This window comes from Hemiscyllium ocellatum, chromosome 23 (assembly GCF_020745735.1).
Source record: "Hemiscyllium ocellatum isolate sHemOce1 chromosome 23, sHemOce1.pat.X.cur, whole genome shotgun sequence".
Classification (NCBI taxonomy): Eukaryota; Metazoa; Chordata; class Chondrichthyes; order Orectolobiformes; family Hemiscylliidae; genus Hemiscyllium; species Hemiscyllium ocellatum.
This window is the reverse complement of record NC_083423.1, coordinates 37,937,916-37,963,489: the sequence shown is the minus strand read 5'-3', so window position 1 is coordinate 37,963,489 and position 25,574 is coordinate 37,937,916. Positions and strand designations below refer to the sequence as shown.

Below are 25,574 nucleotides of genomic sequence, written 5' to 3'. Positions count from 1 at the left end.
TTCCCATTAAGCTTTCATTCCACTCTGGAGATACAGGTCACAGTTTGCCTAGTTGTAGGGCAGTCACATGGTACTGAGCTCTGTATAAAAAGAGCTTATACTCATGTCCGGTCTCTATATGACAATTTTGTGGTACAGCCATCCAGCTTTAGCTTTTTCATTAACCAACTGATGAAAATTTAACTTTGCTGCAATGAAAGAAACTACCCATTAGAGTTTGTGTCCGCCAGCTACTTTTGCTGATGTACAAATCCAGCACTGTATATCAGGTTTACTTGTTAACTACTGCATAATCTAAGTCCCTCATGTGAAGAAGGTGGTTTGAAAAATTGGTACATCAGAAGTCACTTCTTTGTTTGTCACAGACCTACCAATTTTCTACCTGTCCACTTCTCTCATCCACTCCAACCTCTCAGCCTTGCAAAGCACAGCCTTCTACTCTCTCTGCTCCGGCAAGGGGGGGTTTAGTGGTAGTTTGGCGCACCAACCTCTACACCGCTGAAGCCAGATGCCAACTCACAAACACCTCCTCCTACTGCTCCCTCACCCATGACCTCGCCTTCTATCATCAAGCCATCATCTCCCAGACCATCCACAACTTTATCATCTCAGGGGATCTCCCATCCATAGCCTCCAACCTCAGTCTCGGAACCCCGCACCACCCTGTTCTACCTCTTATCCAAGATCCACAACCCTGGCTGTCCTAGCCAACCCATCATTTCTGCCTGCTCCTGCCCTACCAAACTTATTTCAATATGGTCCTGTCCCTCTTGGTCTAGGAACTCCCCACATACATTCAGGACACCGCCATGCCCTCCACATTCTCCATGACTCCTGTTCCCTGGCCCCCAGTGCTTCATCATCACCATGCACATCCAGTCCCTGCACATGTCCATCTACCACGGCGAAGGCCTCCAAGCCTTCCATTTCATCCTCTCTCATTAACCCAACCAGTACGCCTCCACTGGCAGAACTGGTCCTGACCCTTAACTTCTCCTTTGGTCTGAAGGATGCGGGAGGATTCAAAGAGGTAGCCAATTTCACCACATGGACCTCAGCTATACCTGCCTCTTTGTAGGATATGTGGAACAGTCCATCTTCCTCTGTTACATTAGCTCCATCCCCCACCTTTTCCTCCGTTACATTGACAATTGTGTCAGCGCCACCTCGTGCTCCCATGAGGAGGCTGACCTCATCAAATTCACCAACACCTTTTACCTTGACCTTAAGTTCACCCGGATCATCTATCACAAACCTACTGACTCCCACAGCTCCCTTGACTACACCTCTCCCACCATCGCACCCCACACCACCCCCCCATAAAAAAAACACAATACCTTAACTCCCAATTCCTCCGCCTCTGCCGTATCTGCTCCCAGGAGGAGCAATTCTACCCCAGGACATCCCAGAAGGCCTCCTATTTCAAGGACTGCAAATTTCCCCTCCCATTTGGTCAACAATGCCCTCAAGCACATCTCCTTCACTTCCCACACTTCTGCCCATGAATCCGATCCCTCCAACCACAAAAAGGATAGAATCACTTTGGTCCTCACATTCCACCCTACTAATCTCTGGATACAGTGAATTGCCCTCCGCCACCTGTGATCAGATTCACTACCAAAGATATATTTCCTTCCCCACACCTATCTGCGTTCCACAAAAAACATTTCTTTTGTGACTCCTTCATTAGGTTCCCCCCCTCCTCCACCATTGAACCACTATCCACTCCTGGCACCTTCCCTTGCCGTATCAAGAGGTATAAAACCTGCGCCCACACTACTCCTCACCTCCATCCAAGGTCCCAACAGGATCTTTTCACATCTGGCAGAGATTTTTCTGCACATCCAAACAGCTCATCTACTGTGTCCACTGCTCTTGATGTGGTCTCCTCTACACTGGGGAGGCAGGACGCCAACTCGCAGAATGTTTCAGGGGACATCTCTGGGACCCACACACCAAACAACCCCACTGCTCTGTGGCCAATCACTTCAACTCCCCCTCCCTGTCTGCCAAGGAAATGCAAGTCCTGGGCCGCCTCCACCACCAAATCCAAGTCAGTCAACGACTGGAAGACAATGACCTCATCTTCCACTTTGGGACCCTTCAATCACCCGCCATCAATGTCGGACTTCACCAGATTCTCCTCTTCCCCCACCTCAAGCCAGATCCAACCTTCCAACTAGGCACCGCACTCATGAATTGTACTATCTGTTCATCTTCCTTCCCAGCTATCTGCTCCACCTCCCCTCTGATCTATCACTATCACTCTTATGAAGTTGAAGGCATGTAATGTACCTTTGAGAGAGAGTGAAAGTTGTTTTGTACTAAGAGCTTACAAGCACCTGTGACTGACCTGCAGTCTTAGTGTACTGGAAAACTGAAAAGATGTAACATTTGGCTGTGAAACAAATACATGAGTTTTGGTTGCTATGTTTTCACAACAGTTCGAAATTACCCAGTTTAAAATTATGCCCCAAGATACTAAAACCCAAACGAATTTGAATTTAATGTTTTGACAACATTCAACTACTGAGATGTTCTGATGTTTGGGGTATAAAGAAGCAGGTATTTTGAGAGTTAGCCAGAGAGAGCAATCAACTGCCAGTAAAACACTCTATCAAAGGTACTTCTTCGATATGAAAAATCTTTTCAGCAAAAGACCGAAGATGACCTACAGTCAGAGGAAAGAGGACACAGGAGGCGACAGTGGATATTGGAACAGTATATTGTGATAGAGTTGGAAATACATAACGAACCTTTAAGAGAAGGGAGGCTTAGAGTTTTACATAGTTGTTGTTTTAATGTTCACTTTTAGAGTTAAAAGAATAAATTGATTTTTTTTCTTTGAATAGAAGAAATTGGGAGTTCTCTGTCACTCATACCTTAACAGATTATGAGGCGAGGCGAGCTTTTCTGTATGCTTGGCTTAATTAGCAGAAGGATTCACTGCCAAGTTGTAACACACCCCATAACTACATCTACCTATTTCTGGATTAGTGGTGCTGGAAGAGTACAGCAGTTCAGGCAGCATCCAAGGAGCAGCGAAATTGACGTTTCGGGCAAGAGCCCTTCATCAGGAATAAAGGCAGTGAGCCTGAAGCATGGAGAGATAAGCTAGAGGGTGGTGGGGGTGGGGAGAAATTTGCCTTCCCAGCTACCTTTCCCCCCTGCTTCTACATAGAAGAATTCACAGAATCATAGAATCCTTACAGTGTAGAAGAGGCCATTCAGCTGATCAGGTCTGCACTGACCCTTTGAAGAGCACCCCACCCAGACCTACATCCCGCACCTTATCTCCAGGAGCCTGCATTTCCCATGGATAATCCCTGCACATCCCTGGATTCCATGGGGCAATTTAGCATGACCAATCCACCAAATCTGCACATCCTTGGACTGTGGGAAGAAACCAGTACAACTGACAGAAATCCAAGACACAGGGAGAACATGCAAACTGCACATAGTCACCCAAGGCTGGAATCAAACCTGGGTGCCTGCATTGTGAGGCAGCTCCAACAATTTCAGAAAGTCCATTAATACTGAAAATATTATATCCAAATTTAATTCTAAAACTATTCACAACTTTTTTGACATCAATAGCAATGATAGATATCTTCAATATGTGGCTTTCCATCCAAACTCTAAAAAGAGAATTTAAGACAGATACAAAATTGTAAAGGTCAAGTTTGTTCCACAGATGCTGACTTACCTGAGAGATTAGGAGAAAGTGAGGACTGCAGATGCTGGAGATCAGAGCTTAAAAATGTGTTGCTGGAAGAGCGCAGCAGGTCAGGCAGCAAAGGAAAGGAGAATTGACGTTTCAGGAAGAAGCTTATGCCCGAAACGTCGATTCTCCTGTTCCTTTGATGCTGCCTAACCTGCTGCACTTTTCCAGTAACACATTTTTACCTGAGAGATTGCAACAATTTCCATGTCCAAGTCTGGTTCCTAGTATTGTTTTTGCTACATGTTAATACTGAGGCTAAATTTCTCTTTTACTCTACCAAACATATTATTGCAACTGGTAACCTGAGTCCAGACAAATTAGTATAGGTATTCATAAGTGTTTGCTTTATTTTGGAACATTTGTTGCTGTACCTGTGGCACAAGGAACTGAACTGTGCGAGAAGTTCCCCCATCCCAGGATGCCATTTCCATCATAAAACCTGAAGGAACAATAAAAAGCAAAAGTTTGATTTTTTAAAAATCAGAGTTTTACTCAGTTTACCTCCTGATCTAACCTTTCAATTTTCAAGATAATCTATATTCAAAATGTTATTCAAATGTTCCTCTTTATTCTTGCTGTAAATTTCCAGCAATTTTGTTTTCATAGTAAATAATGCTGTATCAGCAGTGACTTTTTTTTTAAAACATTAAATTGCTTGTTCAGGAAATTTCTAATGATGATCCCAAACTGCTTATCTAGGTGGATGATTCATAATTTATTCATTTTTTTCTTGCTACCAAATCTTTTCTCATGCTACCAAGTATTTCCCCAAGACTTTATGGATGTGTCCCAAGAAACAAGCATGAAAGCAGAGATGTAGAGCAAGTATTCATCTTTTCTAAATGTTGGACTTCAGTAACATCCGTAGTTGTCCATGTCATTCCTTTTTAAAATTTTGCAATCATAGCCACTCACTACTAATGCATAAACTTTCCAAATGCAAATTGAAGTTTAGATTAGATCTTGAAGAATTTATAAGAGAATCAAGAATTAGATAACTTTGTGATTTAGAGATGCCGGTGTTGGACTGGGGTGTATAAAGTCAAAACTCACACAACACGAGGTTATAGTCCAACAGGTTTAATTGGAAGCACTAGCTTTTGGAGCACTGCTCCTTCATTAGATGATTGATGAACGAGCAGCTCTCCGAAAGCTAGTGCTTCCAATTAAACCTGTTGGCCTATAACCTGGTGTTGTGTGATTTTTAACTTTAAACAATTTCAAGTTGGAATTTCTTTTTTGCTTACTATTATGCAAAATTTATGGAATGTTAAACAATTAAAAAATAAGCAAAAACTGGCTTTGAAAATGTATGCCTGGATTTTCCAATGGCCAGATATTTGTTTCTGCAGTCTTGGTGGGAGCTGGACCTCATGAAATCCTGACCAAGCAATCTGATGGAGTTGCCAATGGAGTGAAGATTCCAACAGACAATCCCCTTGTGTCAGGTAGCTCTGAAAATATCCATTTAAATCAGTGACTTCAGGAGGGTTCTGCTGTAGTTAATTCCTAGTTAATTATTAAAGTGACCCCCAACTTTACATTCATACCCCAATTACACCTTCCCTCAGCTACTGTTCCCATAGCAATACCACGTCCCCCTCCAATCATCTAGCCTCTGAACATGACACTCACTTTTTCCTATCAGACACAACAATACTGGGACCTGAACATTCTACACCCTCCCAACAAAACACCTGCCTCTAAGTCTCACCCCCTCACCCACTTTCGTATCTAGACACTCTTCTCATCCTTGCTGGACTCTATACACCTGTCCATTCCAAGCTGATCATTGAGCTGGTACTCTACCACTTTGCATCCTAACTCCAAAGTTACCTCAGATAGATATCATTTCACTAAAGAAAGGTGCAGTCTGTGCTGCTGGACATGTAAAGGAGTTTAGATTTGACTTTAACCAACTAGCCTGCATTAAGAGAACCTGTCAGATTTAAAAGATGGTCTGCAATTTTGAAGGAGCTGTAATTGGAACCTTCTGCAAGAAATGTGGAGATATTTCTTACCAGAAAAAAGAAAGAGCAGAGCAAACTGCCTGATGTTGCTAGTCCTCACGAATATTTGGCCCGTGGCTTTTAACTTTATTTAAATAAAGCCAAAATTAACTGATCACTTTCAGGTTTGTTTCATACATAAATGTCACAACAGAATCCATTTAAATTCATGTATTATTAATCAAATCTATTATAAAGAAATCACCAAAAATGTTTGCATTTACATGATGAAAACTTAAAACTAAGCTCTGCCAAATAATACACCAATTCACCTTGACAAGACAAATTCAGTCACTGTGGAGTGAGAATTTACAATCTTGGTACATGCTATTAATTACATTACAAGTCAGTGAGTTTAAAGAAAACAAGACTCTTAATTTTACAAATAGAAGCTTTGCTGCATGGGTTTTAGCCATGCTGGAAATATGTTTACAGCACAAGCAAATTTTAAATTTTCACAAACAATTTTTGCCCTGGGTCAAGCTTTAATAATTTTAATTTCACATTCTACAAATTATTCTTGATTATTATAAGAGAGAGTTGGGCAGTGGGATGCGAATAGTTTACTAGAATGGAGGAAAGAGGACATCTTCATTCAATACCACAACTAGAAAACGAAGTCATGGCTCAGCAGAATAAACCTGAGTTTTTGGTGAGCAAAAACTATTTTTATCTAGATACTCTGTGATAAACTGCCATGATTGATAAATATTAATTCTCTCCCAAAATTTAACAAGTTAACCAAAAGAAGTTAACTGTAAGCCCTAAAGATTTACTAACCTTTTATACACTTAAAGACAAGCTCTGCTCTTTTCAGGCACCAAGGTATAGTCATCTCCTGTTAAAACACATAAAACATTACTCAAATTTCCACATGACTGATAATATTCACAATGGATTTCAAAAATAAATTGCCATAAACAAACCCATGAATTAATTCCCAGTTGGATCTCAATACGTTTTATATTAAGAAAATAAGTAAATGCAATATCGTCTAGCATTTAGTACTTTTCTTGATTTTATCATTTGCAAATTATGTCATAATTTTTATTCCTTTCACATTTTAGTTTGTCTGATCAATCTGCACAGTATCCCTGGCTATCTGAAATGGTTCTTACGGGCTTTATGCATTTTCACTGCAAGAGTTAAACACTTTAAAATCGCTAACACTCTGGCATATTTCCTCAATGGATCAAGCTGCTGAAATAATTTGACTTCTTAGGAAATTTTCAAGAATTTATGAGCTGGTCATTGTCAGTTTGCGCAACACTATTCGTGACTCAAAGCTGTGGATCTGACAACTAAAGTAAAACATATAATTCAATAACAGAAGACTGAAAACATAACTTTATGCTTTAGCCAAAACTACATAACTGTCTACAATATTAAATTGGCCATTTACATTTCTGCAGAAAGTTTAATTTAAATTTTACACCGATAAGACACAAAAATCAGTATCTTTTTCTCAATTCATGTTAGACATTTAGTTGTATCCAAAGCTTTAAAACAGAATCAATGACAAATACAATTCTTTCATTTAACTACTTGACTATGTATAGAATAAAAGTTGAGAGTCGACAATAATCTTCGAGACTGTAATTTAACAGAATATTTAGATTTGCAAGTGAGAAATTTTAAGCGATTTGTGACATGAGAAAAAAACCAAACCTCACACTTGTACAGCTATGAAAAATGTAAATAACAAATAGTGCACACTTTAACTCTTTGAGCCAAGCTATCAGATTATTTTTTCTCCAATATAAGCAGATAGTTTTACAAGGTTGCTTCGTAAAATAACTTCTGATGAATGATGATGTTCTTCTTGAAGTTAGTCATTCAGCACATCAATTTAACAAAAATAGGTACTTTGACACTAGGTCTCTGGTGCGCAGTGGGAAATGAGGTAAAATAATATGAAACAGGATTAAAAAGGTGAAGGAATGTTTTGACATTGTGCAATATTGTTACTGGATCTGATAACACTTTGCTGGCAGTCAGCTTTCCAGCATCCAACACATTGATTTAGAATCCACAGTAGAATTGTTTCTGATTAATTTCTACTGTTTATTCTATGATATAAACATAGTTACCAATTAAACTTTAGTTAAAATATAATGAATTAAATACACTTAAGTATGGAAGTGGATGTTTAAAAATTTAATTAGAATCAATGTCCTGTTCACAATGAAATGCATGAGTTGGTCTGTAAATGAACTCCTATACTGTGAACGCAGTCTCAGATGATTCAATATTGCTGTTAATCAGATCTTGGTTAGAGACAAAAAAAACTACAGTTACTGGAATCCAAGGTAGACAAGCAGGAGGCTTGTTGTGTCTCTCTTCTACCTCATTCAGATCTTGGCCATTACAAAACAACTGACCACATCATCTAAGATGATATAGTATTGGCTGCAAGATTTGTATTGCATCTTTAAAAATACATCTTGCCAATAAATAAGCAGCACTAAATATGGTTATAAAACGTGTAACCCACATCAACGTGATCCCTGCACTGAAGTAATAATGAGGAAGAAAAGTAGCAGCATATAAAAGTGGGGAAAAGCTTGTCATATGAACAGACAGAAGCCTTGAAATTATACTGCAATACTTTCATGACAGCTTTTCACTTTATCTTATCTTATTTCATCAGCCATGTTTATTTGCATTTTATTGCTACTTATAAAGTTTTAGTTTTAACACATGACTCTACTTGAGACAGCATGAGTTTAACAAACTTATTGCACAATAAAGGAGACTGTATTTTACCTGCAAATGCCTAGAGACAAGATTCCTATTTGCAATAAGATCCATAATATATGCTTTTTCACTAAGATATTCCTACATCTGTTTTGTCTGAATATTTAGCTATTTACCTCAGACATATCATGCACCAATAAAAGTGGGATAGTTATTGTAGTAATATCATGAGTGCAGCAGACTTTCAGAATGTTCCGCAAGCCCATAATTGCAGGATCACGTGCTGTAATATTGCTTGATCTCACATTGTCGTCCACGCACAAGTGAAAAACAACATGTACTTCAGAAAGATTAGAATGTCTTGTGGTATAAAATTCTCCTGGAAGGAAAAAAGTTAAAATCTTATAGTAAAATCATACTTGTTTACTTATGTCTCACAATCATAAGAAAAAGCATACAGAGTCACAGAGCTGTACAGTATGAAAAGAGCACCTTCGGTCCAAATCATTCATGCTGACCATTTATCCTAAAAAACTCTAGTCCCATTTGCCAACATTTGTCCCATATCCCTCTAAACCTATTCATACCCATCCAGATGCCTTCTAAATGTTGTAATTGGACCAGCCTCTACCACTTCCTCTGGCAGCTCATTCCATACATACAACACACCCTCCATGAAAAGGTTGTCCCTTAGATCTTTTTTTAAAATCTTTCCACTCTCACCTTAACCTTGTGCACTCTAGTTTTAGATTTCCCCACCCTGGGAACAGACTTTGCCTATATGCTTTATCCACACCCCTCATGATTTTGTAAACCTCTATAAGGTAACCCTTCAGGCGCTGCTGCTGGAGGGAAAATAGCCCCAGTTGATTCCGCTAGTCCCTATAGCTCACACACATCTACAGAAATAATTTGGAAAAAATATCTGAACTGACAACAAGACAGACTTTTGGAAAATAGATATTGGAACAGCTAATTTAGATCCTTGACCATGTTCCAGCATTTGATAAAATTATAGTGAATCCATGATACAGTCCATATGTTTACCTTTGTTCCAGATCCCTGTACTTTTCTTGTAGTTAACAAAAACATATAAATTTCAGATGCCAGTGTAAGAACTGATCCAGCATCAATTTCTAATGCCCAAAGTTACATTGCCGATCACCTTTGGCATGTAGCAGTGATAGAGGCCACAGCATTCACCACATGACACAAGTTAATAAGATCAATGCAGTGAAAGTAGACAAGTCCCCTGGACTGGATGGGATTTATCCAAGGATTCTCTGGAAAGCTAGGGAGGAACTAGCAGAGCCTTTGGCTTTGATATTTGAGTCGTCATTGTTTACAGGTTTGTAGCTCAGGTTGAGGTTTAGGGTGTAGGTTTGTTCGCTGAGCTGTAGGTTTCATATCAAGACGTTTCATTACCTGGCTAGGTAACATCAGTGGCGACCTCCAAGTGAAGCGAAGCTGTTGTCTCCTGCTTTCTATTTATATCTTTCTCCTGGATGGGGTTCTTGTTCCTGGAAATGACATCACCACAAACCCCAGGAACCCCATCCAGGAGAAAGATACAAATAGAAAGCAGGAGACAACAGCTTCACTTCACTTGGAGGTCGCCACTGATGATGTTACCTAGCCAGGTAATGAAACGTCTGGATATCAAACCTATAGCTCAGCGAGCAAACCTACACCCCATTGTCTACAGGTTTAGCACTTGTGGACTGGAGGATTGTAAATATTGTGCCATTGTTCAAGGGCAGCAGAGATGACTCAGATAATTATAGACCAGTGAGCCTTACTTCTATTGTAGGAAAGGTTTTGGAAAGGATTATAAGAGATAAGATTTATAATCATCTAGCAAGCAACAATTTGATTTCAGATAGTCAACAGGGTTTCGTCAAGGGCAGGTCATGTCTCTCAAACCTCTGAGTTTTTTGAGAAGGTGATCAAGCATATAGATGAGGGTAGGGCAGTTGACGTGGTATACATGGACTTCAGTCAAGCTTTTGATAAGGTTCCACGTGGTACGCTGATGGAGAAAATGCAGAGGCATGGAATAGAGGGAGATTTAGCAGTTTCGATTAGACACTGGCTTTCTGGAAGATGACAGCGAGTGGTGGTTGATGGAAAATATTCAGTCTGGAGTCCAGTTACTAGTGATGTGCCACAAGGGTCTATTTTGGGATCACTGCTGTTTGTCATTTTTATAAATGACTTAGATGCAGGCATAGGTGGATGGATTAGTAAATTTGCAGACAACAATAAAATCGGTGGAGTAGTGGACAGTTTGGAAGAATGTTGTTACAGGGGGACTTGGATAAACTGCAGAATTGGGCTGAGAGGTGGCAAATGGAGTTCAATGCAGCTAAATGTGAGGTGATGCACTTTGGGAAGAATAACAGGAAGGCAGAGCACTGGATCAATGGAAAGATTCTTGGTAGTATGGATGTGCAGAGGGATCTTGGAGTCCATGTGCATAGATCCCTGAAGCTTGCCTCCCAGGTGGATAGTGTTGTGAAGTAGGCATACGGTGTATTAGAGGAATTGAGTTCCAGATCCGCAATATCATGCTGCAACTATACAAAACGCTGGTGCGGCTACATTTGGAATATTATGTACAGTTCTGCTCGCCCCATTACAGGAAGGATGTGGAAGCATTGGAAAACGTGCAGAGGAGATTTACCAGGATGTTGCCTGGTCTGGAGGGAAGGTCTTATGAGGAAAGCCTGAGGGACTTGGGTCTGTTCTTATTGGAAAGAAGGCGGCTAAGGGGGGATTTAACAGAGACATACAAGATGATCAGAGGATTAGAAAGGGTAGACAGTGAAATTTTTTTCCCTAGGATGACGACATCAGCTTGTAAGAGAGGGCATAACTACAAATTGAGGGGTGATAGATTTAAGACCGATGTCAGAGGAAAGTTCTTTACACAGAGAGAGTGGCAAGGGCATGGAATGCCCTACCTGCTAATGTAGTCAACTCAGCCAAATTAGCGAGATTTAAACAATCATTAGATAAGCACATGGTTGATTTTTAGATAGTGTAGGGGGACGAGCTGAGAACAGTTCACAGGTCGTCGCAACATCGAGGGCCAAAGGGCCTGTTCTGCACTGTATTGTTCTATGTTCTATAATCTTCTGAAAATAGGTTTAAGGTTTTAAATTATCAGTAGTTGGCCGGAACAAAGAATCCTAGTTTTGCAATTGAGTTGTTCCACAAGCAAGCCTCTTTATTTTTCCCAAATTAATATATTGAGAAAATCAGGGAGTGAAAATAATGACAAATCTGACATTATATTTTGTGTTCTGAATCCTGCCATAATTATGGTTTGTTACCTGCAATTTCTGAACAAAGTATGGCTTAAAACCATCATCCTGCAATTCCCCTATTTTGTCAAGATGAAGGTAAAACACATATGGCTAATGCTGCACTATGCCAATTGTCAAAGTTACACATTCCAAATCTCAGTGACAGCTAAGCAGCTCTTTCCCATGATGCACACATCTGTTGTGAAAACAACCAATTACTAGCTAAAATAAATGAAGGTTTTTTTAAAGTCAGTATCCCATGTCACTAGGGCGGTAGTGGCTCAGTGATTAGCACTGTTACCTCACAGACCCGGATTTGATTTTTGCCTTGGGTGACTGTCTGTGTGGAGTTTGCACATTCTCCCAGTGTCTGCGTGGGTTTCTTCCGGGTGCTCCGGTTTCCTCCCACAGTCCAAAGGTCAGGTGAATTGATCATGCTAAATTGCCCTTAGTGTTAGGTGCATGAGTCAGGGGTAAATATAGGATAGGAGAATGGGTGTGGGTGTGTTACTCTTCGGAAGGTCAGTGTGGACTTCTTGGGTCAAATGGCCCGTTTCCATAATGTAGGGAATCTAATCTAATTTCCTAAGAAAACTTGGAGAGAAATCGGTCTATTGTTCCGAAGGATGGCCCTGCTTTCACTGCTCTTCACAGAGCAATCATCAGAAAATATCCCGACTTCTGACCTTGGAATGAAGAGAAGCTCATTGATGAGCTGCTGAAGATGGGCCTAGGACACTACTCTGAGAATTGTCTGCAGAGATTCCCTTGAACTGACATGACCAACCTCCAATATCATGACCATCTTCCTTTGATTCCAACCAGAGAGTTTTCCACTGACTACAGTTTTGCTTCTGCCCCTCAGAGCTACACTTAGTCAAATGCAGATATATGTCTCCTGTAGGATGTTTGGACGTGCATCCAGCACATTGCATCAACCTGTTTGACAGGCTGAGATCTGTCATTTTTGTCTGGCTTCCCTCAGTCCTCCAGCTGTCTCCAGGATATTAACCTCATCCTTTTCCTTATCTAATATGTGACAACTTCCAAACTTAGCTTCCCTGAGTTTATTAGTCTGTGTGTAAACTCAATCAGAATTGCTGTACACTGTACTGTCTGATCCCCAATGAGTCTAAATTTGTATTTTTGAACTCCTTGAAAAGTACCTCATGAAAGTTTTTCAGCGGCCTTAATTTTATGTGCTCAAGTTCATTGATCAAAAGTGACCTGTTTAAGCAATTCATAATCTAGGTATGTCTGGTCAGGCATTTTCTTGAGAATATGGAATTTTTGACTACACACCACTGACACTAACTAGACTAGATTCCCTATAGTGTGGAAACAGGCCCTTCGGCCCAACTAGTCCACACCAACCCTCTGAGGAGTAACCCACCCAGACCCACTCCCTATATTTACCCCTAATGCACCTCATTCTATGGGCAATGTAACATGACCAATTCACCTAACTTGCACATTTTTGGACTGTGGGAGGAAACCAGAGCACCTGGAGGAAACCCACGCAGACGCGGGGAGAACATGCGAACTCCACACAGACAGACAGGAACCAAACCTGGGCCCCTGGCGCTGTGAGGTAGCAGTACTAACCACAGCCACCGTGCCACCCCTAGTATAACAGTAAACAGTGCCTATTTTAGCCTCATATTCAGTGGCATTCTCCTCAGGTAAAAAAAAGTAAATTTTGAGAGCTTTATCTGCCAGACTGCTCTGCAACACCAATGCCTAGCTACAGGTCCCAAACAATGGACTAGTCATTTTGATTGCTATGCTACTCTTTCAAAAGAGTTAAAAATTGTGCCTACCTCTTCCTTATCAAACTTTGGGTTTAGATGCAGTAACTTTAATACTTCAACCCTTTGGTTTGAGTTCAGTGTTGTTCCTCACCAGACTTGCTTTCCGAGTCCCTTCTCAGCTTGAACTCAATCTAAATTCTGTTTTCTCTTTTGTTTTCTTTCTTGAAATTCCCTTTATTTGCTCCTGTCTCTCTTTTCTTTCCCTTTTTCTTTTTCCCAGCATTCATGTTCCTCTTCTTAATAAAATTCTAGTTATAACCTTAGATGTACAATCTTAAAATTTATTTGTTTCACTGTCTTCAGTTTCTAAATTCGTTAATTTGCTATCCATATTGCAATTTCTTTTTCCCAACTTCTAGCATACCTAGACATCTCAGTATTTAGCTATCACTTTTAATTCTCCCAAGGACAAGACTTAAAAGGTATTCATGAGATATTTCAGCTCTTTGAAAGCAATTACATCAAATGTAAACATCTCAACAATTCTTGAATCTTCGAGACTCAAGAAAACCTTCTATGGTTTCTCATTTTTGATGAACAGCTTTTTGAAGGAACAATTTGGCTTTCTCACTTTAATTTTGTCATTCACCTGAGGTAACATCACAGGCTGTGTCCCAAATTTGTTAGGACCAGGTAAGGTGGAATGACTGGCTCCCTTGTTTTTAATCTTCTCTTGGCCAAGCAGTTACAGTGAGCAAAGGTGTCATTGGATTCAAAGCATTAACTCTGTTTCTCTCCCTACAGATGCTGCCAGACCTGCTGAGCTTCTCCAGAACTTTGTTTTTGTTTCAGACTTCCAGCACCCGCAGTTTTTTGTTTTAGTCTATTATGAAACAGATTTAATTTCTTTTTTGCATGTAGTTATCACATTTCAAATTAGACTTCATTCACCAGATCAAAACAAACAAGAGGTAATTCCACGGTTTTCCTTGAGTGAAAGATAGTGGAATTTTATTACCTATTAAACCCAAGGAACATTAAAACAAAATGGGGTATCAGATACACAGTTTTACAGTATCAGACACAGTAGTACAGTTTTTAAAAAAGGGTGGGGGCAGTGTGGTATCTATACAGACAGGAAGGAAAAGAAAGTTCCAGTTTAAAGGTTTTGAGATATTCTTACGTTGTGAGAGTGAAACCCATGTCCCATGTAGCTGTTGCTGTCCTCCTTCAGGAGTGGTAGTATGCTTGCAGAAAGCTTTTGATTTTTCAGTGAATGGTAATTTTATCAAACTGTTTTTTTCACTGCTGCTAGTTTGAGATTGAGAAGAGAGAGGGAGATGAGTCTTTTCAGTCCATAATTCATTCTCGCTCTCATTCCTTTATTTCTCAAATGTCCATGTTGATAAGCAGTCCTTTTGTAAATTTGGTATCTGCATCACTGTTTGTTCCAAACTGGACAGTTGTAAACAATTTTTCATCTCTCAATATGTGAGGTTTTTATGCAAGTGTGAGCAATAACAGGAGACTTGAATTTCTTTTAGTATCACTAATTGTCAGTTGCTCTAGATTAAAATAATAGTTCTGATGCATTGAGTTCATATAATTGATGCAAGTTGCTTCAGCTTGTCAGGGCTGATCTGAGCATGCATTTTCAGTCAGTGGTGAAAATTCTAAAAGTCATTTTTAGTCCATGAAAGTCTCAGGTGTTCAATTCAAATTATGAAAGTTGTATACTGATATTTAATTTTCACTATGATAACGATCTTTAAATATATTCAAAGATTCTGTTTCCACTGTGTTTTGAGGAAGAGAATTCTAAAGATTCCAGAGCCAATTCTAGTTGGTTTTAACAACTGCCATGAAATGTTTTTTGCTTTTAGGCATTGGCCATTCACATCAGCTTCTAAATTTTCTGCTTAAATTCTTATTTTCAATCTCTGCTCCTCACATCATCATACATGGACAAGGATCAACATTAAATCGAGGTCAGACTAAAGATTGCACCACATTGCTTTGTATACCAAAATCTAGCACACATACAGAAGTAATTGCTGGAAGAGTACAGAGATTTTAACAATGATTTTAGAGGGGTTGTTTAGGAGAAAGTGAGGACCACAGATGCTGGAGAGCAGAGTTGATAGAGTGTGATGCTGAAAATAGCACAGCAAGTCAGACAGCATCTGAGGAGCAAGAGAGTCATTCTTTCAGGCATAACCAAAGAAGGCCCGAACAACAGTTATGACCGAAACATTGACTCTCTTGGTCCTCGGATGCTGCCTGACCTGCTGTGCATTTTCCAGCACAATTTTCTTTCCCCCTAGATATCCTGTGGAAATTGTTCATTTGAATGATCTCGTACAAATTAATTGGTTATGCATAGCACTTAGAATTTTGCTAATACAAAAAATTATAACAGATTTGATGAATAAACTATGATGTAAAATAAAAATGGTGGGAACTTGACTAATTAGGTGAATACTTATATAATTTGCTGCTGGCAGCTAACTGTGGTCAGGTGACTGGCAACATTCAAAGGCATAACTTCAAATTAAATCAATTGGTCACAGATTGATAGGTCAGATCTTAAGGAAAGTGTATTCAATATAAATTATTTTCCTACCTGCAGTAGTATTACAAAGAAACAGAAGAGCATCATTCACTTTTGATTATCGAATAGTTTGAGTCGTTGTACAATGTCCATGGTTATAACAGCTACTAAGTAGCTACAACAATTCCAAATGAACTGGTAGATTAAAAAGAAAGTCCACTGGCACTTAAATCCTTGCTATTTGCACTGCTAATGAACGGAATAATTCAAGGATTGCATTGTAACAAGTTACCACTATCTCTGGATTGGAGAACCTGAGCCACTAAATCTAAAAACTACAGTAACCAAGAGCAGCATAGATTCTGAGGTAATAACAGTTATTATTTTTATCACATCTCTCTCATCAGATGTGGAGTGTTAAAATTGAATATAATAGATTACTACACTTACTCCATATTTACAATTTGCAATTCCACTAACCTGGTAAAATATTTGATGGATTTCTTTCTCCAATCTTTGACTTATCTTCACTTCCCCCATTTCCGTTTGGTAACTCTTAGTAGAAAATAGATTCTGACATTAAATTATTTTACTACTCACAGAAGTGTTTTTTTAAAAATTTACTTTCTATATAAGACAAGATTTATAAGCTACAGATGACACATATTCAAACAATTGCTGTAAGTTCTACAAGTGAAAATATTGCAATTGTAATTTAAAAAGAATTGGATGAGTCCACTTAAAATAGGTTAAGCAGGTCAGAACCAGCATTGGCAACCTGATATTAGCAGAAAATTCTTGAGGTCAAAATATTGTTGGTGACATTTTGATGGGGGTGTGGGTGGGACAGAATACTTCAAAACATTTGCAAGACTAAGGTACTAATTACAAGGAACCACAAATTTTCTTTGAGTGCAGAAATATTTCAAGTCACAATAACAAATTAAGTCAGAAAAAAATGAAAGTTGAACTTAAAGGCAAATCTAAAGTTTGGGGAATAAAAGATTCCTTAACATTGAAATACTGTTTGACACACTTCACTTCATTCCTTTGAAAAACGAACCATGGTTAAATTAGAAACACAATAAAAGTGCTTAAATGGTAAAGAGCACTTCTAAATTTACCAGCTCTTTCCTTCGTCTTCTTGTTACGCTGAGCACTTGCATAAAGTACAACTTGCTGGACAATCTCAAGTTGTTGTTCTACTCTTGGAAAATGGAAATCCGTACACTCTTGGCAAACGGTTGCAAAATCTAGCATATTAAAAAAAAATAACAACTGAAAAACGTTATTTATTTTCCCAAGAACGGGACTAACATCCACCGATCCCGCATAATTTGCCCACTGACATAACAAGTCTACAGCGGATGCCATATCCCCAGCTCTGCACTCATTCCTGGAACATTTGGACAACAAGGACACCTATGTCAGGTCACCAGCTCCACCTTCAACACTATTATCTTTAAGATGTTCTTTAAATCTAACTCTTTCAACCATGCTTCTAGCCACCTGCCATTAAAACTCCTTGCGTGGTTTTTGAATAGTTCACCTGATAACACTCCTGTCAAATATTTTGGGGCATTTTGTTCCATCAAATACATGATATGAATACAGATTATTATGGTTGTATCTCTTACATTTGCAGAGTCATGCAACTGACAACCTGAAAACTTATCGGACTTATGCTCTTAGCAGTCACTAGGTCAAACTTTCGGGAAACCTGTCCTGGTCTTTGTTACCTTAAGCACCCACTATGGAAAGTACATATTCCCAAGTACGTTTACACATTTATTAATAAGTTTACAATAAACTTGTTTTTTTAGTGTTAGCTGAGTCAAAAAACAAGTAAACCAAAGTAATCTTGCCAATTGTTAGAAATAAGAAACACGGAAGCTTGCAAATTGCTTTGTAGTACCTCGTTTGATGCCGCTATAGGAATTGATTCGATTATCGACAAGTAAGACAACACCAGAGAGAGAGGTGGAGTAGAGCGAAAGGGCAGTTTGTAGCCTTTGAAGTTTAACTCCACTTTGTTGATTCCGCTTATGTTTACAGAAATCAAGAACATCAGCTCGCATTAGCCGTAGGTTATGCATAGTTTTCAACTGGGCACCTGTAAAAGATGCAAGTACAGTTATTTTAGTGGCCAGGCTAAACAGATAAATAGCTTTCAATATCAAAATGTCACCAAACTTCAGATTAAATAAATGGTGAAATAATACCCTACCTAGGTGTATCGTAAAGCTTTCTTCCAACAGAGGTCGTTCTTCAATCATTCGTTCATTTGCGACAGTGGACTGACTTTGTTTTACTTTGATTTCCTCACTTCCAAAGGCAAGAAGGAAATAACAATTTGAAAATATTAACTGTACATAAAATAAAATTGAATCACTGCTATTTATTTTCTCCTCACATTGGTTGTTAAATGGAAAAATAGTCCAGTTTTCTTTACTTAGGATTTTTACCACATTACTCAAGCACTGTGACAAACAATTAGAAAGTATTATTACACAATTAATGTGAAAGGTACTGATAAATAAAACTACCATTTTCAAAACATGTGCAATTCATGTGTTTCAGTTAGAAGGGTCAAAATACATGTTATACTCAAAACGAAATGAACTTTTGCATGTTACAAAGTCTGGGGCATGCACAACCATTGTACTGTGTCAGTTACAATGGTTAATGAAGCAGAGAGAAAAGGAAGCAATATACAAAATGCCCAGGGAGAAAATAAAATGACTTTTGTTTTCCCAAGCAGTAATTTGAAAGCAAGCCAGTCTGTTTTCAATCTTGGCATCAACAATCAATCATGAAATTGGCTTCCAACTTCATAATTGTGCCATTTCTCTTTCTAACCTTGATAAAGTCACTTTACTTCTTAGCTCATCTGCCACTGAAACCCTCATTCATGCATTTGTTACCTCTAGTCCTGACCAGTCCACTGGCCTCCATAAACAGGAGACCATTCAAAATGTTGCTGGATGTGTCTCATTTGGGGGTGATGACTTTTCAGAGGGTGGGATGGGATGCTGAAGATGAGGAGGAGGAGACTAGTGTTTGAAGAGAACTAAGAAATCCCAACAAGCAGCTGTGCATAGGTTGTCTTATGTTTCTGCAATTGGAGGGGAGTCATGGTTCAACACTGTAAGAATATTAATTTCCATCTCTTCAGCTAAGGTGATAAATAAATATTTTTCTTTCTGACAGAAGTACTACTTCTGAAATACCCTGATGTGAAATTGGCAAGTCATACAGAAAGCTCTCTAACTATAATTACCTATGTCACCTATAGAATTTGAACCACATAATAAATGGAAGAACAAGGTGGAAATGTGGTCTCAGGCCACTTTGTTAACCAACAGAAAGCAAAACTTTTTTTGTCTTATTATTTACCAGAAATGACAAAGATTAGATGCAAGTTATTTTCAGAACTGAACGCAGGCGGCTTGGATACCGAAGGAGGATTATGCTTTGTTACGATTTATGGACAAGATTTACAAGATAGATACATTTTTGAAGGCCTGCTGGGAATAGTTCACTTTTGATAAATTCAAAAAGACTGTCAGACTATGGATTTTGAGAAGGTTTGTAAATGATTAAAAAAACTAATTTAGAAATTCTCAACTTTGCGCTTGCATTTCAAATTATTAGATTGTGTGCCAATTTCACAGATGGATAGAGTTTTGATTCCAACAGGGGTTAAATTTTATAGTAAAGATTCTTGAACAAGTCACTTCTGTCCTAAGATGTTAGGGAAAGCAATTGTTTCCTGGTACCTTCCTGTCATAAATTGGAAATTCTGTTGTGACACAGAGAATGGAGGGCTCTAGGATCACTGACTTATAACATTGCCAGGGGAGATGCCTCTATGAAAAGGAAGTTGCTGAAAGTAGTTCTAAAAGGTAGGTAATATATTTGCATATTAAGACAAAGCACCAGATTGTGATGAAAATGTGTTGCTGGTTAAAGCGCAGCAGGTCAGGCAGCATCCAAGGAACAGGAAATTCGACGTTTCGGGCTAAAGCCCTTCATCAGGAAATGAAGCCCGAAACGTCGAATTTCCTGTTCCTTGGATGCTGCCTGACCTGCTGCGCTTTAACCAGCAACACATTTTCAGCTCTGACCACCAGCATCTGCAGACCTCACTTTTTACATCAGATTGTGATGGCAGTTATACTTGGGAATGATTCATAGGTGCTTTTGGCGTGAGTCAAGATATCATTATGCAAGTGATAATACCCAAAAACCAGAAATCAAATATTTGAAGTGACTCATGATACAAATAGTGCTGATAATGAATGGCATGAAAATACTTGCTGAAAACTTAAGCTCAGCTACAATTATCCTATATGGCAATTTATTTGCCTGTGCTGTATTAAGTAGTGGTTGCACTATCCAATTGCACGTAGAGTCAACTGTCTAAACGGTTGCTTTGAAAGTCAACTAAACATGAAGGTATAGGTATGAAACGGTTACCTGCTAGGGACAATAATACATCATTCACATCTTTTAAAAAAGCCAACCCATGTGAAATACCAAGAATATTATTTTACTTCATCAGCATTGATGTGGTCCTGAATGACATACCATTATCATAAGTAAATGTTTGAAAGAAGCAAAGATGAATCATACAGCATGGAAACAGATCTTTCAGACCAACCAATCCATGTTGACTATAATCCAAAACTAAACTAGTTCCACCTGTGTGTGCTTGGCCCATATCCCTCCAAATATTTCTTATTCATGTACTTATCCAAATGTCTTTTAAATGTTGTAACTGTACCTACATCTACCACTACCTCTGGAAGTTAATTCCACTGTGTAAACAAATTGTCCTGTTCTCCTCTCATCTTAAAAATATGCCCCCTAGTCTTGAAGTCCTCCACCCTAGGGAAAAGACACCAGCCATTCACCTTATCTATACGCATTATGACTTTGTAAATATCTGTAAAGTCACCCCACAACTTTCTACGCTCCAGTGAAAAGTCCCAGCCAATCCAACCTCTCCTTATAACTCAAACCCTCCATTCCCAGCAACATTCTGATAAATCTCTTCAGAACCCTCTCCAGCTTAGTAATATCCTTTCAGGGTGACCAGAACTGGACACAGTACTCCAGAAAAGGCTTTACTAATGTCCTGCAAACCTCAAATAACATTCCAATTCATATACTCAAAGGTATGAGCAATGAAAGCACGCGACTGATAACAAATTAATTGAATAACAAAGCATTTATCTGTTGTTAAGCCACACATTTATTAAGATCAAGACTTAATTGCATTCTGTTGGAGAAACCAAGTTTTTCTCATCCAGTATAACTGATCTAGAGACAAGTATCTGCCTAACAAGACGTCTATCTGAAATTTGCATAAACAATTTGCCCACCATTCGTGATAAAAACTAAAATTACTGCTAAGGATGCTGAAATCATGGATGAGGAATTCTGAGCTCTTGTTGAACAAATTATGCCTCAATGATGTGTGCCAAATATTTAAAGCCACGATCAAACCTAGTTTCATCAGCCCTGGAATTTAATTAAGTGCTGGCTATAGAACTGGAAGTATGGGACAAGGATTTAAATATTTATTTATATTTTGTAGACTACTATCTTCAGCCTACCTGCCATAATAAACACCAAGAACAAGAGACAATAGTGGAAAAGGTAATGTGTCCTTGCATCAGTCTTGGAATACCAACTTAATTTTAATAGAGGGGAGAAATTAGCAAATGATAAGTTCTCTTAAATGTCCCTAAACTTAAGTACAATAATTATGTACACTGCTACAGAGACTCCATTCAGTGATGCTTGTGTGGAAGAAAACATGCAATAGTTGATGAAATGTCACACGATATATTGGAAAATCAACCAAATTGCAAATCATACATGGCTCCGGCATAGACAGTACATACCAAAAGTGCTTTGCAAGTGCTTGGTAGATATAGCCTATACCATTAGGTAAATGGTCATAATCCAAAACTGCCTTCCTTGCTGTGATGTCACCCAGGCCTCCAGGCTGCCACTCTAAATAGGTTACATGCAAGCAGGGAAGTGTAAGGAAAGCTGAAGCAGCAGAAAAAATTTGGACAGCTTCAAGACATTAAATAAGACCATCTGGGGAAAGAACTCAATTCTTGTAATCTGGTTTATCATAAGATATGGGCACAGGGACTGGAGGGGTCTGGCAAAAAAATTATACAATGTGATAGGCTTGATCTTACATATTACTAAAGGTTTCCTATCTTGGAGAACAGGGGACTTAAATCAAGATTATTTTTCCTCACTTAAATCTGAAATAGCAAGGAATTGTTTGATTTATTTCTTTCACTTTTTAAACTCCCATTGCTGACTGAAGTAGGCGGAGAGGTGATCCCAAAACCCTCTTTTCTTTAAAGTTTCACTGAGAAATAAATCCACAGCAAAATCTCTTCAGATTAAATCAAAGGTATATTTTATTTAATAAAACATTCAAAACACAGGGATATTGCTTCACTACTTCTTTCACACATAGACATAGAAGAAAAAGAAAGCAGAGGAAGGAAGTTTAATCTTATAAATTTTCTTTAAACAACAATCAAGGATTTTGGTATCTGTTTGTGACTTAAAGCCCAGTAGTTAATGTCCAAATGGCAGTTGGCTGATCTTGTAGCCACCTTTTTTTCCAGGGAGCTGGGATGTAAATGGATTCAATCAAAAGTACAGCAAAAGCAGGGAGAGCACAAGTGACATTATCATTCCCATTCCCATTAAAGTAATCTGACATTATTGCAAAATAATGGTCCCTTTAGGAAAATGCTGGAGATAATGGAGAGCAGCCAATACACTCTAGAGCACACATTAAAGGAACAGTTTTCTCCAGAAAGGGTTTTGGGTTAGGAAGGGAAAAGTGGAGGCTGGTGTCTGCCCAGAACTAAGAAATCTTTAAAAAAATTGTGAATTTAAGAAAGAAAACTGACTCCTTTCCTATTTTAGAAAGTGGAGGAGACACAGTCCAACTTTTCTAAATTTCTTTCATTCTGGCCTCTTTCCAGGCATAACTGCCCTCCATTGCTGGCCATGACTTCAGTTGCCTAGGCCCCAAGCTCTGGGATTCCTTCCATGAACCTCTCTGCATCTTAACCTTTCTTTGATCCTTTAAGACATTCTTTACATTGTACTTCTTTCACAAGGCTTTTGATCATATGACCCAAGGTCTCCTTACCTTGCTTGACATTGTACATTTTAAAGAAAAATGTCCCGGGAAGCACCTTGACACCTTTCATTATGCTAAAGGTGCAATGCAAATATAAGCTGTTGCTCAGATATGAATATATTAGAATTGTCTTAATGCCCCAAATTAGTAAATAACAAAAATGCTTTTCTTTGACTAGGCAAGGGCATTTAAAATTGTATATTTTATGACAGCAATTTAAACATCACTGACCAAAAACAAATTCATAAATACCCTACCTGACTGCACTGTTGTTAGGATTTTGCATGTCCTGATGGAGTTTTATTACCCACTCTTGATACTCTTGTTTTTGAATTGCCATTAATTGTTTCAGCTCATGGGCCCACTTGTTCTCCAACACCTGATCACAAAAATGTTATCCACATTATAGAATTAAAATAACATATCTTTTAACCTTTTCTTGGATTTGAGGCAGTGCTTTAACATGACTGGACATCATCTTACATTCTAATGGAGATGTTCAGATATTTAACTTATGTAATATCTTATACAATCTGTAGAAATCCTTGTACAGAACAGTATCCTAACTTGCAATCTGTGGAATGTTAGTTTTTTTCAACTTTTAAGTTGCCATGGTTGGAGATTCAGTGGAAGATTGCCCATTTTTCCCAAATAAATTTTCAACTCATAAGACCACTTTCTCCTCCAGTATGTGCAAAAATAGTTGCATTTTATGTAAAGGGAGTTTTATTTTCCTATTGTAATTCTGTAACGTCAGCTGAGAACATTTCCTTGTATTACTGAGTTACAGGGTTAAAAATTCTACTTTGAGTGAAACTTTGATTGCAATACCTGTTGGGATTCAAAATGCTGAGCAGCAACTGAGTTTACATCTTGATCTGTAAGGCTTTTCCCTAGTTCTTGCATTACTTTATCCATTTCCACAGACTGCCTGAAAGAAATTAAACTCATATGTATTTTTCATCAAACAGGAATAAAACACTAACCATTTTAAAGCATGGAAAAAAATACAATGTACCAAAATATAGATTAAGTTTCTATTCAGCATTAGCCATCTTCAAGTAAAAATGTCTTAAAATTAATTTTCATTTGGGGTGGCATGGTGGCTCAGTAGTTAGCACTGCTGCCTAACAGCACCAGCGACCTGGGTTTAATTCTAGCTTCAGGCGACCGTCCGAGTGGAGTTTGCACATCCTCCCAGTGTCTGCATGGGTTTCCTCCTGGTGCTCCAGTTTTCTCCCACAATCTAAAGATGTGTAGGTTGGGTGCATTACTCAGAGCTAAGTATAGGGTAGAGGGAATGAGTCTGTGCAGGTTACCCTTCAGAGGGTTGGTGTGGACATGCTGGGCCGAAGGGCCTGATTCCACACTAGAGTCAGCTGAGAACATTTCCTTGTCTTCCTAGGTTAGAGGATTAAAAGTTCTACTTCTGGAGTGAAACTTTGATTGCAATACTTGTTGGGATTCAAAATGCTGAGCAGCAACTGAGTTTACATCTTGATCTGTAAGGCTTTTCACTAGTTCTTGCATTACTTTATCCATTTCCCCACACAGGGATTCTATGCTTTATTGATGATAAGCAGTACATTGACCCTGAAATGGTTGTGTTAAAATCAGTCACATTATTTTAGAGTATGGACATCATACCCCCAGCAGAACTGGACTGGAGATGATGGGAGATCCCCAAGTCCGCCAACAGTAAAGCCAGTTAGAGATATAGTTGCACCCGAAACTAAGACTACCCACTATGGTTAAGTTTAGATCCCTATATTTGTGAATGCAGTAACTCTCAGTCAACTATGTTAAGTTTTAATCAACACTCGATATTTACATAATCAAAACATTTTCCAAAAATAACTCAACATAAGTGATTATAATCCTATCAACAGAAAATCAATCCTTGTCTGGATTTCCACTTATTAAATTTTGTCTCATTTGTCATGGTTTCAACATTATTCAGATAGTTTCTGAAATAAGAATGGCATTCCCTCCATAAGATGCTGCAAGTAGTAAGCCATTCACCCATCCATGCTGGCCAGATATCACAACCTAATCTAGTCCCACTTGCCAGCACATGGCCCATATCCCTCCAAACCCTTCCTATTCATATACCCATCCAAATGCCTCTTCTCTCCATAACCCTCAATTCCCTTGCTGATTAAAAACCTGCCTCTCCCAGTCTTGATATTTAACCAACAGTTTCAATAACCTTTTGGGAGTAAAAAGCATTCCACAGATTCATTACCCCCTCTGAGAGAATTCCTCCTCATCTGTTTTAAAAAGATGTTGCCTTACTCTGAGATTATGTCTTATGGTTCTAGACAGTCCCAAAGGGCAAACAA

At 38.7% G+C, this 25,574-nt stretch overlaps 1 protein-coding gene across 10 annotated transcripts in view; it reads right to left on the bottom strand.

Annotated features, from left to right (window-relative positions):
* Window positions 1–25,574, bottom strand: part of c23h12orf4 (chromosome 23 C12orf4 homolog) — a 172,068-nt gene that overhangs the window by 11,049 nt on the left and 135,445 nt on the right. For 9 of the 10 annotated variants that reach the window (XM_060842877.1, XM_060842879.1, XM_060842878.1 and 6 more), the window contains 9 exons: window positions 24,064–24,163; window positions 23,490–23,611; window positions 18,268–18,365; window positions 17,956–18,153; window positions 17,165–17,293; window positions 16,521–16,595; window positions 8,607–8,809; window positions 6,514–6,571; window positions 4,096–4,163 (listed from right to left, as the gene is read on the bottom strand). In XM_060842877.1, the coding sequence (XP_060698860.1) occupies window positions 4,096–4,163; window positions 6,514–6,571; window positions 8,607–8,809; window positions 16,521–16,595; window positions 17,165–17,293; window positions 17,956–18,153; window positions 18,268–18,365; window positions 23,490–23,611; window positions 24,064–24,163 (1,051 nt within the window). Of the gene's footprint in view, window positions 1–4,095; window positions 4,164–6,513; window positions 6,572–8,606; window positions 8,810–16,520; window positions 16,596–17,164; window positions 17,294–17,955; window positions 18,154–18,267; window positions 18,366–23,489; window positions 23,612–24,063; window positions 24,164–25,574 lie in introns of those variants that run through there. The other variant, XM_060842886.1, reaches the window with a different exon arrangement.